Genomic DNA, 17,198 nt, shown 5'->3' on the forward strand with positions numbered 1-17,198 from the left:
TCAACACTTTATGGCATCACACAAAATGTATCACAAGTCAAAAATAATTGTGAAAATATTTTTTCACATTTTACTATATATTTTCGAGAAAATGTCCAATTATATTATTATCCATAATAACAGTATACCCTCCTGTATTTATAACTTTATACCGTATATACATATATATATTAACTGTGCCTTATTTCTGAGTGTGCCTTAAGACATTATAACACTGAAGTAAAGTAGATTTTGTATTATTATTTTGTGCACATTATTCACAGTATGTGACTCATAGTGACACTATAGGGTGTGTATTTATGACAATGTTATTGTACTGTTGTTTGTAAACTGCTTGTGTTTTGTGGTGAAATGTGTGTGTGTTATTATTGAATTGCACATGTTTTTAATTTCCTCACAGAGGACAAAATGTTGTGATAGTTCCTAATAATATATATAATTTCTTAAAGGAATCAATTAATTAAAATGTGCATCACTACAGCAGATCACTATTGGCTGAACAGTGAAAATGTTATTCGCAGTATTTGACTGTAAACTTTGTAAATGAATGTAGTCTGTGATGTATAAACTACTTACAGCAGAACTGACCTACAGCCTTTACAGTTTGGACCAGAGCCATTCATCCTGTAATCGGTTTCCTTTAATTAATGAACTTGAGGCTCCATGTGATCTAAACAGAGTTCAGGGGATTTACCTTTACGCAATAGTTTCCACGGGCTCCTCCGGGTCTTCCCTTCAGTCTGACTCCTCACAAGGTTCACACGGTGTCTCGAGCACAACTCAACAGACTTTGAACGATCCTCTGTTTGGTCGCTGTCCACCTGAGCGAGGGCGATGCCTTGTTTCCAGTCTGAGGCGCAGGAGTCCACGGAGCCGGACAGGGAGACTCCCGGGGGACGAGAGGAGTCCTGCCGCCGGGAGACAGGGCGGGAGCCGCCGATGAGCAGAGACATGGGCTGGTTCTTCTCTCCTCTGTGGAGCCCTCGCTCCAAGACGCGCAGGTTTGGAGACCGTATGACCCGGGACCGAGTGGAGGCCTGGCTGGATGATCACTCTGACTTTACCAGGGCCTACTTTCTACGCAGAGCTTCAGCGTAAGATATTATAACACCACTAGAGATTCCCTACATTTGAAAAGTCATATAGTCTAATGCTGTTATGTAAAGTTCGGTTGTCAATGATTGAAACTTCCAGGTACCTGGAAGTTTGTGGGACCATCAACTGGTGTGGAGATTCGTGTCTTCTGATGTTCAAAAATAAAAAACAAATTTTAATTTAACCAGGTAGCAGTGGACCACACCACTGAGGCATATGAGAAGGGGTACAAATTGCCCAAACTTGAAAAAGGCTTTATTTTGCATCTGCAACACAAGTACTTTCAATGCATATTATTAAACAGTTTAAAGTTATATAGTTAGGTTTGCAATGATATTGAGGGGACAACTCTTTTATTCCCAGGATGGGGGGGTCCAGAACCCCCTGTCCGCCCCTTCATACCCGCCCCTGTGCACAAAATGTTATTTCCACGAAAGTATTCTGTATCTTCTGATGTCCACTGTCACATCAAGTCAGTCATGTAATCTGTGTTGTGTGTGACTTCAGGGTCAGTGTTCCACAGTCTCCACTGGTGCCCACGTTTCCCAGAAGCAGCTCTGATCACTCTGACCTGCTCCTGAAGGCCAATCACGGGGGAGTTTCGTCTCCACTTCCCTTCTCTCACCCGAACATCTCCTCTGTATCCGACCGGCTCAAAACCCTCGCCTGCTGTACGCCTGACTGGAAGGATCCTTTCAGTCCAGATGTTCTGGCCATGCACTCGCCTTGTTCTCCTGGTTCTTCCCATTTCTCTTTTCCTCCTTGTCGACCTCTTTCTCCCATTTGCCCTGGCTCTCTTGAGCTGTCCCATGCACCGCCTCAGCTTCTGCGGCCTACCGCTGCAAACACCACAGCCTGTGGCCATGGTGAGGGCTGCCCATGGATGATGGAGCTCCTGACAGGAGGTCTCAGTTGGATAGGTTCTGTGGCAGAGCTCTGCCAGAGGGCTGTCCTGCACGTCGGGGAGATACTGGCAGCTGAGGGCAGCTGCCTCTCTCTAGTAAAGAAAGACGGCGGTGGAAAGAGCACCTTAGTGGAGGTGATTGCCCCGACAGCACTGGAGTGCCTGAGCGAGGTCAACATCTTCAGCCACAACTACCTGGAGCTGCTGAGGGGTATCATGGGATGTGTGCTGGCTACAGGGTCTCCAATGAACCTGAAAGACACATCAGAGGTAGTGATTTTCATGACTCTGCACTTTGTAATAAGCTTTTTTAGACATGCAACACACACGTTTCTAAACATGACAAAATCTTTAGCTACCAGGTGCAGGTATTTTAGGCCAGAGGACGGTTCATTGAACCTGTTTCCTGATGACCTGGTTTTAGATGATGACATGTTTATTCACGCTGTGTGAGGGTGTGTAAGGGAATCCCAGATGACCCACCTACTTCTAATCCTATTAGCAACTTCTTCCAGAGATTAACCTTTGATTTTTGAGATGTCCTGTACTCGGCTCACACACACACCCACGCATAAGCACACACCCACACACAAAGGGAAGACAGCACAGCTCATTAAAGGACTATAAGAAGTTGCCCACACCACCCCTCCTCTTCATCACCACCAATGTGATTAGGAATCAGTGGCAGCCCTGTGCAGAGTAGGGTAATCCTTCATCTGTGTGGTTGTGGATGGGCAGTTCTAACCTTTGGGACATCAAGGTTATTAGGAAATGTGGGTATTCCTGGCAAGATGTGACAAACTGATAATCAACATTGATCAAGAAGATTAAGTTTACACATTACTAAGTTTATTTATATATCCTTTTACACGTCTCTCATATCTCTTATGTTTTCTGATTACCTCCTCAGTACCCGAAGTTCGACTTAGATGAAGATCAACCATCAGACTGTCAGATCAGGACTGTTCTAAGTGTGCCGATCAAGAACCACAGGGGAGAGGTATAGTTTATCTCAGTGTGAGTGTGTGTGTGCGTGTGTGTGTGTGTTTGTGTGACATATTTATTCGCATCTCTGACTAAACGTAACTGTACGAATGCTGTACCTTTCAGTATATCTCTATATATTTCAATGTTTACAGGTGGTAGGTGTAGTGGTCTTGATCAATAAGAGACATTTTGAAGATGGACCAACTTCTGCTTTTACTAACATGGATGAGAAGGTGAGGACTTAGAGGTTCTATCATTTGAAACAGAACCACACATCATTATGAAAATCTCACATTTGAATTTGATTGGCCAGGTGCTATCAAATCACATGGATGTATTGGGGATGGTCTTGGATAATGTCCAGCTGTACGAGAGCTCGAGACAGGAGGCCAAACGCAGTCAGGTAAGATATAAGATAGATATATAAGATATACCCCTGTCAGGGTGTACTTTATTTTACTGTACACACTGATGCTAACAGAATTTGATGCTTGTGTGTCAGGCCTTGATCGAGATGGCACAGGTGTTGTCCAAGGAGCATCATTCCTTTGAGGTTCTGCTGAGTAAGATGGCGGCCACCATCATGCCCTTCACAAATGCTCAGTACTGCACCATCTTCATCCCCAGCGAGCAAACCGCAGTCATCCCAGACGAGGTGAAGAGGTGTAAGATGGCTGGTATTGTTTATTTATGCATGCATCACATATTTCCTGACTTTTCTTCTGTTCCTCTGCTGGTGTTGCTTCAGATCATGTTCTCACGTGTGATACACCTGGAGTGCGAGGAGCTCGGATCAACCTGCCAGGTCTACAGAATGTACTGCCCGCACACATCCTCTAACATGAACAAATATGTTATATCATTACATTACATGTTGTAAAATACTTCCACATTATTTTTCAGGGAGCGGGACATCAGCGTTATCGATCCATCGTATGCCCTCCGAACTCTGGTCACCATGGAAACACTTAACATGTCTGAGAGTTCTGAAGGATCAGTAAAGAGTCTGATCTGTTGTCCTGTTAGAAATGAGAGGTCTGAAAATGTTATCGGTAAGTCACTCTCTTACATAGCAACAGTTATTTTACAGTAATGAATTACTCATCATTGAACTTATCAAATTATTGTACACATATATGCCTCTTCTAAAACACAGCATTACTATCATTCATGTGCATTATAATCAAAGACTGTTCACAAAGATGGAGGCATGGAAGCTAGTTCTAAGTGAGGCCAAAGCCTTTCATTCGCCACCTGGTGGCTGGCCACAGTATTATGGGTTATAAACCCTACGGTAATTCTTATCCCACTGAAGTGTTTTCTGGTAACTTTGGTTTTATTTAGTTATTTAATGGTATAAAAACTGGGTGAAATGTCATGATTGACAGCTGAGACCGACTTGCGATTGGTCTCAGCTGCTCGGCAGCACGGCTCCACCCCCTGATCACCACTGCGCAGACAGTGGCTCCAAATGTGCAAGATGGCAACGTTCATATCCGGGAGATTATAATTTAATCACTCCTGCATCGTGGGCGGAATTGGAGATGCATCATCTATCTTTATATACAGGTTACAGTAAATATACCAGATGCTGTTTAGAGTTACCAACCTGGAAAGTCAAATACGCTATTTGCTATGTGATGTGATCAAGACTACAAGGCAGGGATGTAATTCAACGCCTAAAAAAATCCTAGATCATGTGCTGATACACAGAAGAGAAACAGGCAGATTAAACTAGGCCTATAGTCTTATCTATCCTGTACTACCACACTGCTGTTACATGAATATGAGATGATTCAAAGACTAAAGATGTGGAACGTCTTAAAACCGCTTTCTTCCTTGTCACTCAGCGGTGTGCCAGCTGATGAACAAATGCAGCAGGGACTCCGACGACATGGAAGCCTTCAACAAATACGATGAGCGTCTGTTGGAGGACCTGGCGGTGTACTGTGGCCTGGCTCTGCAGTATGCTCAGGCCGTGCAGATCACAGAGGAGCGAAGGGCCAGTATAGAGGTCACACAGGAGGTGGGAAAACTGCCTCACCTTATTACCTCATATCTTTTATCCTTAGAGTCATGGGAACCTTAACATGTGTCTGTGTGTTCACTCTTCTCCCTGCAGGTTCTTGCCTACCACATCACTGCAGCCGAACAGGAAATCCAGGCATTGCAGGTGATTCTTCTCCTCGTCTCTCTGTGCTTCAGCAGTGTCACAACAGATACATAAATAAGTCTCCCTCTAACCACCCATCTCTTCTAATGCCTCTGGTATTATGTTTCTGTGTCTGTTCATCCGTATGTTCCATTGTGAACACGATATCTCTAGAACGCCCTGAGGGGATTTCTTCAAATTTGGAAGAAATGTTCAGTTGGACTCAAGGATAAACCCTTTCGATTCTAGTGGTCAAAGATCAAGTTTGCTGGGACCTTTCAAAACACATTGAAGATGAACTGATAAGGTTTTGGTGGTCGAAGGTCAAAGTTCAAGGCCTCACAAAACATTATTTTTGCGCCTTGAACGTTAAATCTCAAGTCTGCTTTCAGGGAATTTCTTAAAATTTTGCTCAGTAGTCACTTGGACTCAAAGATTAAGTTTTCAAAGGTAAAGGTCACAGTGATGTTACTTTGAAAACAGTATATCAGGAACATGTGGAGGGACTAAAACTGCACTGGTTGTCTCCCTACACTTTTGTCACCCTGTCATTAGCCTTGTTATCGCCACTGCAGTGTATTCAGCTGGTCAGATTACCTGGCATCAATGCTAAAGTACAGTTAATGCCCTACCAACTTAAACCTCTTTGTTTGCTGCTAGTATTGCCTGCGAGTGGCCAAGGTGAAGGTAGCATCCTCCCTTGGAACCTATTCTGTGTGGGCCGGAGGTAGAGAGAGCAGTGGTGTATTTTCAGTTTTATACAAGGCTGCGGATGTAGTTATACAAGTTGTCCTGCACTTGTACAATCTGATTGTGAGTGGTTTGATGTGTGAGTATCATCAAGGCCTTCTCTGTTTTTCTGTTTTTAGGAGGTCTCCATTCCTTCTGCTGAGTCACTGCACATACTGGACTTCCATTTCTCTCACTTTGCTCTGCCAGAGGAGCTGAGCACACAGGCCACAGTTCGGATGTTCCTGGACCTCAAATTAGTGCAGGACTTTAACATCGATTATAAGGTAACTGACCGGCTAATACTGATAATATATAGAATATTTAATTTATTGTTTAACCATACCGCCTGAATATGGATAAGAGATTGTTTTTAGTTTTGACATGCCTCTGTGAAAAGTACTTTTCCAATATTTCCAACACTTTGGGGAATTTTGTGTTATCTGATGCCAAATGACACCGGAAAATTAATTTAAATCATTTCAACTGATCCCTAAAAACACACTTTTACCTGTCTCTTTCCTTTAGAGTCTGTGCCAGTGGGTCTTGACTGTGAGGCGTGGTTATAGAAACAACGTGCCTTATCACAACTGGAACCACGCGCTGAGCACTGCCCAGAGCATGTTTGCTATGCTCATGGCCACAGAGCAGCTCCAGGTCAGCGTGTGCATGTGTTTGTCTGTAGGATCACGTACAACAGCTATCAATAGCAAAAAAAAACTCACATTTCCAAAGACAATAATATGTGTTTTCAGGCAAAGTTTCAGAACAATACCTGGAAATGTTCCGGTCATTTATTTTGTACCTCTTCTAAGGACTTTGTGGGTTTGACTGACAGCTCCATCCTCCTGTTGAATTCATTTGGGGCGGGATGACATGTTGACCTGTTATCATTCTTATTGGTCCATAGACATCGTAAATTCCCACCACTGTTTCACCTATTGACAACCTGACCAAGTCTTATCAACCAGAGTGACTGTGTTGACAGTCCTCCATGTGTGACTGGTTCAGAAGCCGCTGCCTTCTTCTGAGTCTCGTCTGTTTTAAATTCTTCAAGTTCAGCTATCCTGAAGTCTGGGGAGTGATTCGAGGACTGCAGGGTTTCTGCAGGAAACGAGGCCTCAGAATTATTTCAGAAGGGATTAATTTTTAGGCTTTTGCCAAAACCTCTTAACTGCTGTCAGTGGAGATCACACACCCGCCTTAACTGACCTGTGCTGCTCACATATTGCAGCCTCTCTCTGTAGTACAGTAGTGGCAGTACTTGTGTTTTTTAACTCAGTGAAGCTAGTCACTCCATCCTGTTTGCTTTAATTAAGTAGTTGGACTGACTATACCCTGACAGTACTTTTTTGTTTTTGTCCTAAAGTGTTATATTTAAGTATGAAAGTGCTAAAGGTCACTTATGCCTGCACACAGAGCTCTATCTATCTATTTTCTAGAACCACCTGAAGACTCCACCTCTTTTCCTACTTACTCACACCTCAGTGGACTTATTCACCTGATCTCCATCTGTCAGTCTAATTGAACAGATTTACTACTCTAGATACTCACTTCCAGTTCTACTCTGCTGAAACTTAGGTGTTGTCCCTCACTTCTACGTTTCTTTGAATAAAGGTATTTACTAAACTAGAAGGGCACATATCACCATTAAGGCCCAATAGTCCCCTTAAATGCAATCAAACTGCACCAAATTTTACACACGTCCAGAAATCAGTCCCCTAAATATGCCAGATTTTGTATGCAAGATTCATGAATTATTCTCTGCGTAATCAACAAAAATGTCTGGCAATAATAAAGAAAGTGATAAGAATCCCTGGATCCTTCCACCAAGTTAAACCATTCTGTAGTTTCTGCGTAATCCAACAGACGAAAACATAACTTCTTGGCTGAGGTAATAAACAGACATTCATGTCGAGAATCAGGGAAACAGTAACTTCACTCTGTCCATCTCCGTGTTTGTTTCTCCCACAGACTATCTTTTCCCGTCTGGAGATCTTAGCGTTGATGATCGCCACTCTCAATCATGACCTCGACCACAGAGGAGTCAGTAACTCCTATATAGAAAGGTACATTTATCCATTTCTTAAGGAGTTATTTCGCATCACAACTAATAAAGTTATTTCTATTCATTTCTATGTAAATGTATAGATTATTTTTTATCAAATGTCAGCCATTGCCTTCTTATACCCATATAATTTCTCTCTATCTCTCAGGAGTCAGCAGCCTTTAGCTCAGCTCTATGGACATTCTTCTCTTGAGAACCACCACTACAACCTGTGCCTCTTCATCCTGAACAATGCTGTAAGACCTCCTCCATCCATAGACATCGATTCGTTCATTCTGATGCACCTCTTATTTTTGCATCAAGCCACTACTACCTATATATAAACATGTCTGTCTCTTTCCCTTAGTCCTTGACACTCCTGAGAGAAAGCTCTTTTAAACAATTCTTATTGTGTCACAGTATCTTCTCTTTTATCAGGTAGCCTGTGTTTATGTCTGACTGCTCCTGCATGTATCTGCTGATCCCGGAGTCTGAATGTCACCTTCCCTCACTCTCCTGTGTCTCTCCTCCTCCTGCAGGGGAGTCAGATCCTCAGTGGCCTCTCGTCAGAAGACCACAGAACTGCTCTTCACACGATCAAGAGGGCGATCCTCGCCACCAACCTCACCGTGTACATGGAGTGAGTTAAGAGATAAAATGTCAGAGCACCTGGAGGTCTTGTGTCGTCTGAGTCTTGCTTTAACTCACGTCTTTTGTGGCTGTGTTTTTAGGAGAAGGGACGAGTTCTTTTCTCTTGCTAAGAAAAGCAGAGTGAGCTGGAAGAGTGAGAAACAGAGAGAGCTGTTGGGGTGAGAGTGAAATCAAATCAAATCAGGGACAGACGATAATGATGTGTGTGATGAGGTCGTGCTGCTAAGATGTTTATTCCTCTCGCAGGTCCATGTTAATGACAGCCAGTGACCTCTCTGCTATCACTAAGCCTTGGCCTGAACAAAAGAGGGTAAGTCTCATTACATAGAAACTCCACACTTCATCGCTCAGTTCATCCAAACCTCACCGTCTCTCCTCCTCTGAAACAGATTGCCGACCTGGTTGCCATGGAGTTCTTTGCACAGGGGGACAAAGAGAGAGAAGAGTTCAAAATTGAACCAATTGTAAGTTTACTCTTGAGCTCCTAAATTGTGCTGACACAAGGTCAGATCAGGGAGCCTTGGTTTTTAAGAGAGTGTCAATAGAAAATGCTTTCTATTGACGTTTCCCTTCCTGATGAAGGTTTTGTTCACGTTAGAGAGTCCTTTAGTTGTATTTTATCGTTAGTTTCCTGCTACTTCCATCAGTTATAAAAAACGATTTTTATTTTTGCAGCATGCATAGTTTGTATGTCTCCATGTGATGTCGTTCTAATGATACAGATATTATCCCGCTGCAGTAAATCTACAAACGAGATCAACTTGGAAGTGATAACTGCCATTTTGTCACACCATCTTTAATCATAGGGAGGTTAAAGTTATTCTGGGACTCTGATATTCCTTCACATTTGTCGTACCTGACGTAGATCTTGAATTTCATTCAATAGGGTTTTAAAAAGTCTTAAATATAATTTGCCTGCATTTTCTTTTATCAAAGTACATTTAGTGAACTTGTCATATCTTTGCTGTTATTTATTTTGCGTAATAAATTCGGACTGACTTTTTTTTCATTGTTACAGTAAAGTTTAGATTGTGAGGTTTAATGTAAAATAAAAAGGAAATTGGTAAAGGAAATTACCCTAGTTTATAGGAAATTAATCTAGCCTCATTTTAAATCTACTCTAACAGCCAGTTTACCCTCTCTTCTCACCAGGAAATAATGAACAGAGAAAACAGCACTCGTCTGCCATACATGCAAGTTGAATACATCGATGAGATTTGCTATCCACTCTACAAGGTGTGTTCCAACATGTTCCTTAATCTTTTATCCTCTCTTCTAATCTTCTTTTTTTTGTACCTCAATCATCACTATGTTTGTCTCTGTCTCGTGTTTTGCGTGTCGTCTGAATGTCGTCCTCAGGCTGTGTCTGGACTGTTTGACAACTGCACCCCGCTGCTGAACGGCTGTGAGAAAAACAGACAGAACTGGCAGCATCTGGCTGAGGAAGCAGAGGAAGAAAACAGTGAAAATACAAGTGTAGTGAGCCTGGAAACTCATACACACAGTGAGGAAGAGACGCAGCCCGAAGAATAGAGGACAGACAGAAGACAGAGACTTTTTTCTTTAGAAGCAAAAAAGAAACCTGTTTCTCTCGATCATGTCTTGGACTAAAAATCGACTCAGTGTCGAATATGTTATTGGGTTATACAAATATCTTGACTATTGTCACATATGCTGTAATTATGTCCCAAAAAAAGGACTCAGAGCACATATCCAACGTAAACCCTGTCAACAGTGTCAAATCTCACATTGATCTATTTTTCCATTTTTAAATGATGGCACAAGGAGAGTCATCATTTTATTATCTTAATTTTTTTTTCTGTGCTGTACAGAGTTTTATGAAACATATTTACACTTGTAAATGCCTACTTTTGTAAATTTGTAAATGTTTATCCAGATTTGAAAATCTTAATTAATATTATCTAATCAGGATCTAGCGTTGTTTCATTTTTTAAATACAAACTTTGGTGCACTCAGTGGTGAAATTTGTGCTGAGATCTACCAAAGTGCTGTTGTTTCTAATAGGAATCATCATTAACTGGACCCTAAGGCTTTGTAATGTTCCCGATCAGGGCTCAGAGTCTGTGTCAGCCAGAAAATCTGCAAAATTGGAGAAGAAATTTCATGTGATTTCCAGATCCTGATAGTAAAAGGTCAAGGGAATAACTGTTGCTCACTACACATTTACAGTATGTAGTTTCAGAACAAGGCTCTGTACTGCATCAAAGTATTATTGCAAACCTTGTCTGTAGGTTTTTGGGTTAGTTGTCATTATTACTAAGTGTGGCTGGTCAGAGTTTCAGAATGACCCTTCATAAACATTATAGCACGTGATCAGAAAAGGTATTTCAGTCACTTATAGGACCAGTGTGGTTTTAAAAAGCTTTGTACATTCATTGATTTTCATCACATCGGAAAATGAGATAGCTAATGTGTGTTCTGATTTTCTTAGCAGACTATTTTGTCGTAATTTTAATGTATATGCTCATATTAATTCCTTATTTTTTCCACAATTCAAATAAATAATAAACAGATTTGGACTTATTTCTAATCAAGTTGTATACTGTGCTTTATTTTCAGTCCACACAACCTTCCAAAGTACCAGAAAAGAAAAGGCTACAAAACTACTAACTTGAGTGTCCTAAAGATTTCTTCCACACAACTAAAGCAAACTAAGCATCAGCCCCTGTGTGCTGGCTCGTAGGAAGATAAAAGGTCTGACACATAGGGAGTGGCCAGTCCATGCCTGGTTTTGATAGTAATTAAAATATTATTTATATCAATCCTAAAATAAAACACCAGTCAGTGTGAGGATTCTAAAACAGGGGCGATGTGGTTAAAAAATGTTGGTTTGTTATAGAAGCCGAGCGACAGCATTCATTGAATGAATTCTTCTGTCTGTGGGTTCTGGCTCAGTGGGTGAAATGAAATCACAGGATGATCAAATCACCTGAAAAAAAGGATTCTTCAATGTGCAGTTAGCATCCCCTGCCTCTGGGGGGCGTCGGAGCGCTTTAACGTGGCGCGGGCGCCGCGGCCTCCCAACGTGCAGAAGAAGACGCGGACGCGAGGACAAGAGGAAGAAACATGACAGGGCGCGCGAAAAGAAAACCCAGATCCAGTCAGGTAATGGCTCTCTGCTCGGTGGGGTCGCGGGGGTGTCCGTTTGAAAACCCGGGTTTGTCAGAGGGAAGCGCTGCGGGGCGCGGAGCCTCGGTGTCGGGGAGAGCAGCCTGTGTTCACCGCTGTGGGCTGAACGGCTGCAGCCGCTGTGTGTGAGCAGCAGTCAGACAACATGGCAGCCTGCAGACCTGCTCCTTCACTGTATCAGCAGTTTTTATCATAACGGTTTGATGGCGTCTCAGTGAACCAGAACAGTGTATTTGTTGTAGCGTGGTGAGCTAGCGTCACCTCTACCTCTCTGTGGTCTGCTGCAGGTAAAACACGTCTTCATGAGTCGTGGTTTGATACCTTTAAATCCTAAAACCAGTGCCTGGACATGAATGAATCAGATCTATAGAAAAGTTTAAAGGTTCAGTGTGTAGAATCTGGTGGTGAAGTTGCATGTTGCAGCTGAACACCCCCCCTCCTCCTCCTCACCCTCCCCTTCCAAACATGGAAGAGAACCTGTGGTAGACTTCAGATAAAAACTCAAAAGGTGTTTAGTTTGTCCAGTCTGGGCTACTGTAAAAAAACATGGCAGCCTCCGTAGAGAGGATCCACTCAAGATGTAAATATAAAGTATTTATATTTAAAGGGGCCATTCAAGGGTAAAGAAAACAACAGTTCATACAATTTTAGATGAAACATCAGTAGGATTATTTGATATTCAATTTCTGCCAATAGATCCCTTTCACCTAAGTCTTTTTAAAGCCTTAACTTGTGTTACATGTCATGTTATAAAATACAGGTCATTGAACACAGACCATCAGGCTTCTTCATTCATAAAGGTGAAGGCTCATTCATAACTGGATTGACGTCCAGTATTCCCCTGCATATCTGGTTTCTGCTCTTTCGCACTACTTTTTGTTCACTTAACCTCTGGAAGTTTTATCCATGGTTGTCATCACTTTGGCTCAACTGCAATTATTTCTAACGTACTATATAAACAAATCTGACTTGACTTGCAATAAACTGTTTTAAATGAGGGGTTGATTTCCACATATTGGAAGCTGTTTGCAATGCTGCAGAATTAGTTTTATTCCGAATTTTGTTTTCAGCCCTAAATCATATGAATGAAGTGGATGATACAAAATACCAGTTAGCTTATTGCAATGTTGTATTGTTGGTTTAGCTATAACTTGGTGTAACAAATACACTGACAACTTTAAATACAATGTGGCTGTTTCTCCTACTATGCGTTTCTTTAGGAGTCAGGTGCAGGCAATGGGGAGCTGAAGAAAGCCCGTACTGACGAGTCCGAAGCCGCGCCGTTGTCAAAGGTTGATTCGGAGCAACGCGATGAGATGGTGCGACTGTACAAGCTGCAAATGCCAGAAGACCTTTACCACTTCTGGGATTTCTGCAAGCAGCTTTGTCCTGGCGACCCACGTGGTAAGATCTTTACACTGACAGCAGATCTTGTTTCAGTACTACTGAGAGGACAGAAGGTACATCTGACATTTAATCAATTCTTCTGTCTGTAGACGTAGAGTAAACAGGATGGAGCCACTGGTTTTAGTGATGCTCAGCCAATGAAAGGTCTGGATGGAGGGTTTGTGAGAAAAATACTCTGTACAGCCCATGATCTGAGAAGCCCTGCTTATAACTAGTCTTTACACAAGTGTCTTTGTTTGATGATGGCTTTGTATTTGCCAGTTTAGCACAGACAAGCAGTTTCATGGTCTGTCTAAGGTTGTTCCTTGAGTTATGAGTTCTGCCAGTCCATAAAAGTCAATAATCATTTATTCAATAAAAAACGTTTTTGTTATTACTCAGTTTTGTTCTTTGATGGTAAGTTGAAAAATGTTGGAGCTGTTGGGCAGCCAAGACAAAAAAAGAACTGACGTCATCAACTTGGGCTCTGGAAAATTGTGATGTTCAGTTAATATCTGGACTTATGTAATAATTTTTTTCTTTGAAGGTGCCTTGAAAGAAACTCTGGGTTTGCAGCTGGTTGGTCCGTTTGACATTCTGGCTGGAGCTCACAAAAGCTCAAAGAATCCTCAGCCTAACTTCCATGTTCACTGGAGGTACATTTACGACCCACCAGAGTTTCAGACCATACTTCAGGGATGTGAGGACAGCCAGCATCACATCGGCTATTTCAGGTACAGCACAGTTCTTTCCCACTAGACGCCCATGAAGGTGTTTAATCTATTCTGAGCCAGTGCTATTGTTGAAATTTTGTAACTTCCACTTGTGGACTCTTGACTTATCCTACGAACAGTTCCCATACCAGCTACAGCTAGTGAGGGGTTGTTTTTACAGAAACATGAGTATGATTTGCTCTGATTTATTCTCACTGGATTTTATTGTCCACCAGAGACACTCCAGACTCCCTCCCTTCGTTTGTTGGGGAGAATGAAGCCAAGAAGGGCTGCACTATAACACAGATGGGGGACAACTTGTTTGCTGCTGTCCTGTGAGTACTAACAACCACATATTTACCTATCACCACACGTAAACACTTAGTTTATGTTGCCTGATTAAGAATGTTTAACATAAATTATGATCTGTATATATTTTATCCAGCTGCCAGTGGCCGTTTTGTTTCTATATTTTAGTACATGATCAAATTACAAGTCAGTACTCAGGGGGGAAGGCACAAGTCACTTTTCATTTGTCAATGGTAGCAAAAGGCGAATAAGGATTCCAGATATCAGGTACATATCAGCATGTCATGATGTTAAAATCTAATATTTATTTACATTTTAGCTCAAATCCGTGATCATAAACGGGGTTTGGTGCATGCACCTGTTATGATAATCGTCCTTATTGTGTGTGTGCACATTGTCTTCACATGTGTGGTAACAGGGGAGAAGGAGTCTTACCTACTTGATTCCTTTGTTTTCTCCTGTGTCAGCCTGTATCTTCTGCGGAAGAGGAAAGAGAGGGGCAACAAGAAGGCAGCGGGAGAAGCTTTGGGAAACTTGGAGGCAAAGCTGAGAGACAGGACAGAGACACTGGGCTTGTCTCTAGAGCAGAAAACCAAAGGCATGAAGCAGAGGGACAAGAGGGTAATTCACAGCAAATAGTGTTATGTATTATATAATGTTTTTTCAAACTCACTGGTAACTCAACTGATTTTCACTCTATATGTTACTTTGTCCCTTGGACTGCAACTTGAAATCAATGCGGTTGTATTAGTTCAATACTGTGTACAATTGTGTTTTTTGAGAAAAAAACTCTGGTCACTCCAGGTGGTTACAAAGACGTTCCACGGTGCTGGCGTCGTTGTGCCCGTAGACAAGAATGACGTAGGATACAGAGAACTTCCAGAAACAGATGGTGAGATTAAATATATATAGTATTATAGCTTGGTGATAGTAAAGATGCCTTGTGCCACTTTAGTTTTTGGTGTTTTACCTTTTTGTGTAATCGCTTGTATGGACTGAAAACTTGAAGTAACAGTTTTATCTCCTCACACACTCATTCTTCGTGTATGTATATAATTGTCCTTGAATTATAGCTCAAAAGTGGCATGACGCTATCTTTATTTAGTTTAAGTTGGAAATCAGTCTGTCAATAGTCAACATTAATTTATTTTCTGTGTACTTTATTTCAGTTATTTTCTGTGCACGATGACTTGTCATTTTTCCCTCTTTTGTATCTAGCTGCTCTCAAAAAAATCTGCAAGGCCATTGCTGACGCGCGTAATGATGAAGAGCGCGTCAAAGCCTTCGGACCTCTCCAGGAGATTATCACGTTTGTTCAGTTTGCCAATGATGAGTGTGACTATGGAATGGGTTACGAGCTGGGAATAGACCTCTTCTGTTACGGATCCCATGTAAGTCTCAAAACCAACTCACAACCAAATATTCTTTCCTGTGTACAAAGCATCAAATTAATTTTGCAGTTGGAATAAATGTGTTTATTGATTTTTTTTTTTTTTTTTGTCCTGTCAGTATTTTCATAAGGTAATCAAGCAGCTCCTGCCCATGGCCTACAACTTGCTGAAACGAAATTTATTTGGGGAAATTTTGGAGGCCCACCTCTCCAGCCGTAGCCATGACAACCTGGACCAACTCTCTGCACATTAGAAACACTCCGAAGATCATTTTAGTTCTTGTTCTTATAAGCTTTTCCCACCATGTGTCTTCTGTCTGTTTGTCATTGTTCGTGTTTCTTGGTGGTTTTTGGTGCTGCTGTCGTTGACTGGAACCAGTTCAATGACATTTTGTTTGTAAAAGGTAGATGTCTAATAAAATATTTTTATATTTTTACCTGTCGATTGAATCCCAATGAACATTTAAACCAATGAGTTTACATCTACAGTAGGTTGTGCAGCAGTTGGTGAACACCATACAACAGTTTTGTTTTAAGATCCACGTAATCCAGGCAGAATGTATTTAATGTTTTGACATATAGGTAACTTTATAGAACTGCTATTATGACACAGTTGTGTCTTTAGATTCATATCATGCAGTGTAGATAGAGGGCAGTGTTTCTCATATTTAAGATACAGTTGTTAGCAGCCATTGACACTGATGCAAGATGCAAATTCTATCTAGGGTTCTGTATAAAAGGAGAAAAATGTAATAACATAAGTAGTGTTGGGTTGCACCATACAGGAATCAGGATAGATATGTATATCAACTTTCCCAGTTAATTTTGTGCATTAATAGAATTATTGTTTGTATCATGCATTTTCTGAAGTTGTTCAATAACGCATATAATATGACCAATTTTCTCTGGACTAGTGGAAATATAACCAAAGACTGAAAAGACAGGCGACATTATAACGATACGGTCTATGACTATACCCAGTGACATTTCCTTTTTTTAAATTCTGAACTTTTCTTCTGAATGAGAACATCATTCAGTCATTCAGTCACACATACGCCTCTCAAAAGGGAAATGTCTGTGTTTTACCCAGATAGTTATAACATTCTTTCCCAGGTTGAAACAAGTGTTCAAATACAATAGGCTTCCATTCAATTGCCTTTGAAAAGTTTATTCCTGGAAGTCCCAGGATTCCAGATTCATCTTCATACAGGGTGTAAGGCAGAGGAACATCCATACAAATCAGTCTTTTGCATAAGTATTTTGTTTAATGTGCTTTTTAAATTAACGAATGTAAAATAAGTTATTTGACACTTTACATTTAACTATTAACTATTTCAATGTTGTCATCTTGCACTCAGCCATTTTAGAGAAACAGATTAACATAATATATGACTCGGAGAAAAATGATTTCACTGTCGGCTCACACAGAAGAATCCAGATCTAAACAGTTTAACATGACTTCCTCTTTCTCCATTTCACGCTCCCCTCCTCACGTCCTGCCTGATTTTAAAATGTCTCCAAGACATTGCTATTGATTTTGCACTGTCAGCTTCCATTAAATTTGCAGCTCAGTGAGGAGACCCAGGCCGAGGTGAGGGCGTAAGAATACTAAAGAGGGAGATTATGTAAGCTCACTTCAATGTGCCTGCATGGGCAGTGATGATTTCACATTTAACCATTTTCCT

General features: G+C 41.3%; 2 protein-coding genes across 2 annotated transcripts; both read left to right on the plus strand.

Moving 5' to 3' along the window:
• The first annotated feature begins 699 nt into the window (after window positions 1-699).
• LOC118115954 (cGMP-specific 3',5'-cyclic phosphodiesterase) lies at window positions 700-11,116 on the plus strand. The gene is made up of 20 exons (XM_035167195.2): window positions 700-1,094; window positions 1,603-2,269; window positions 2,910-2,999; window positions 3,139-3,219; window positions 3,300-3,389; window positions 3,489-3,641; window positions 3,735-3,802; window positions 3,890-4,038; window positions 4,837-5,012; window positions 5,109-5,159; window positions 6,008-6,154; window positions 6,396-6,524; window positions 7,842-7,936; window positions 8,084-8,171; window positions 8,454-8,554; window positions 8,646-8,723; window positions 8,812-8,875; window positions 8,955-9,029; window positions 9,718-9,801; window positions 9,925-11,116. Exons 1-20 carry the CDS (start codon window positions 835-837, stop codon window positions 10,096-10,098), a joined length of 2,820 nt encoding a protein of 939 aa, XP_035023086.1. The 5' UTR covers window positions 700-834; the 3' UTR covers window positions 10,099-11,116.
• A 449-nt stretch (window positions 11,117-11,565) lies between these two features.
• Window positions 11,566-15,950, plus strand: LOC118121446 (histone PARylation factor 1). Its single transcript, XM_035177317.1, has 8 exons — window positions 11,566-11,691; window positions 12,936-13,119; window positions 13,649-13,835; window positions 14,051-14,149; window positions 14,591-14,744; window positions 14,928-15,015; window positions 15,342-15,514; window positions 15,633-15,950. The coding sequence occupies exons 1-8, from the start codon at window positions 11,653-11,655 to the stop codon at window positions 15,765-15,767; spliced, it is 1,059 nt and encodes a 352-aa protein (XP_035033208.1). The 5' UTR covers window positions 11,566-11,652; the 3' UTR covers window positions 15,768-15,950.
• The last annotated feature ends 1,248 nt before the right edge of the window (window positions 15,951-17,198 follow it).

This window comes from Hippoglossus stenolepis, chromosome 2, assembly GCF_022539355.2.
Source record: "Hippoglossus stenolepis isolate QCI-W04-F060 chromosome 2, HSTE1.2, whole genome shotgun sequence".
NCBI classification, from domain to species: Eukaryota; Metazoa; Chordata; class Actinopteri; order Pleuronectiformes; family Pleuronectidae; genus Hippoglossus; species Hippoglossus stenolepis.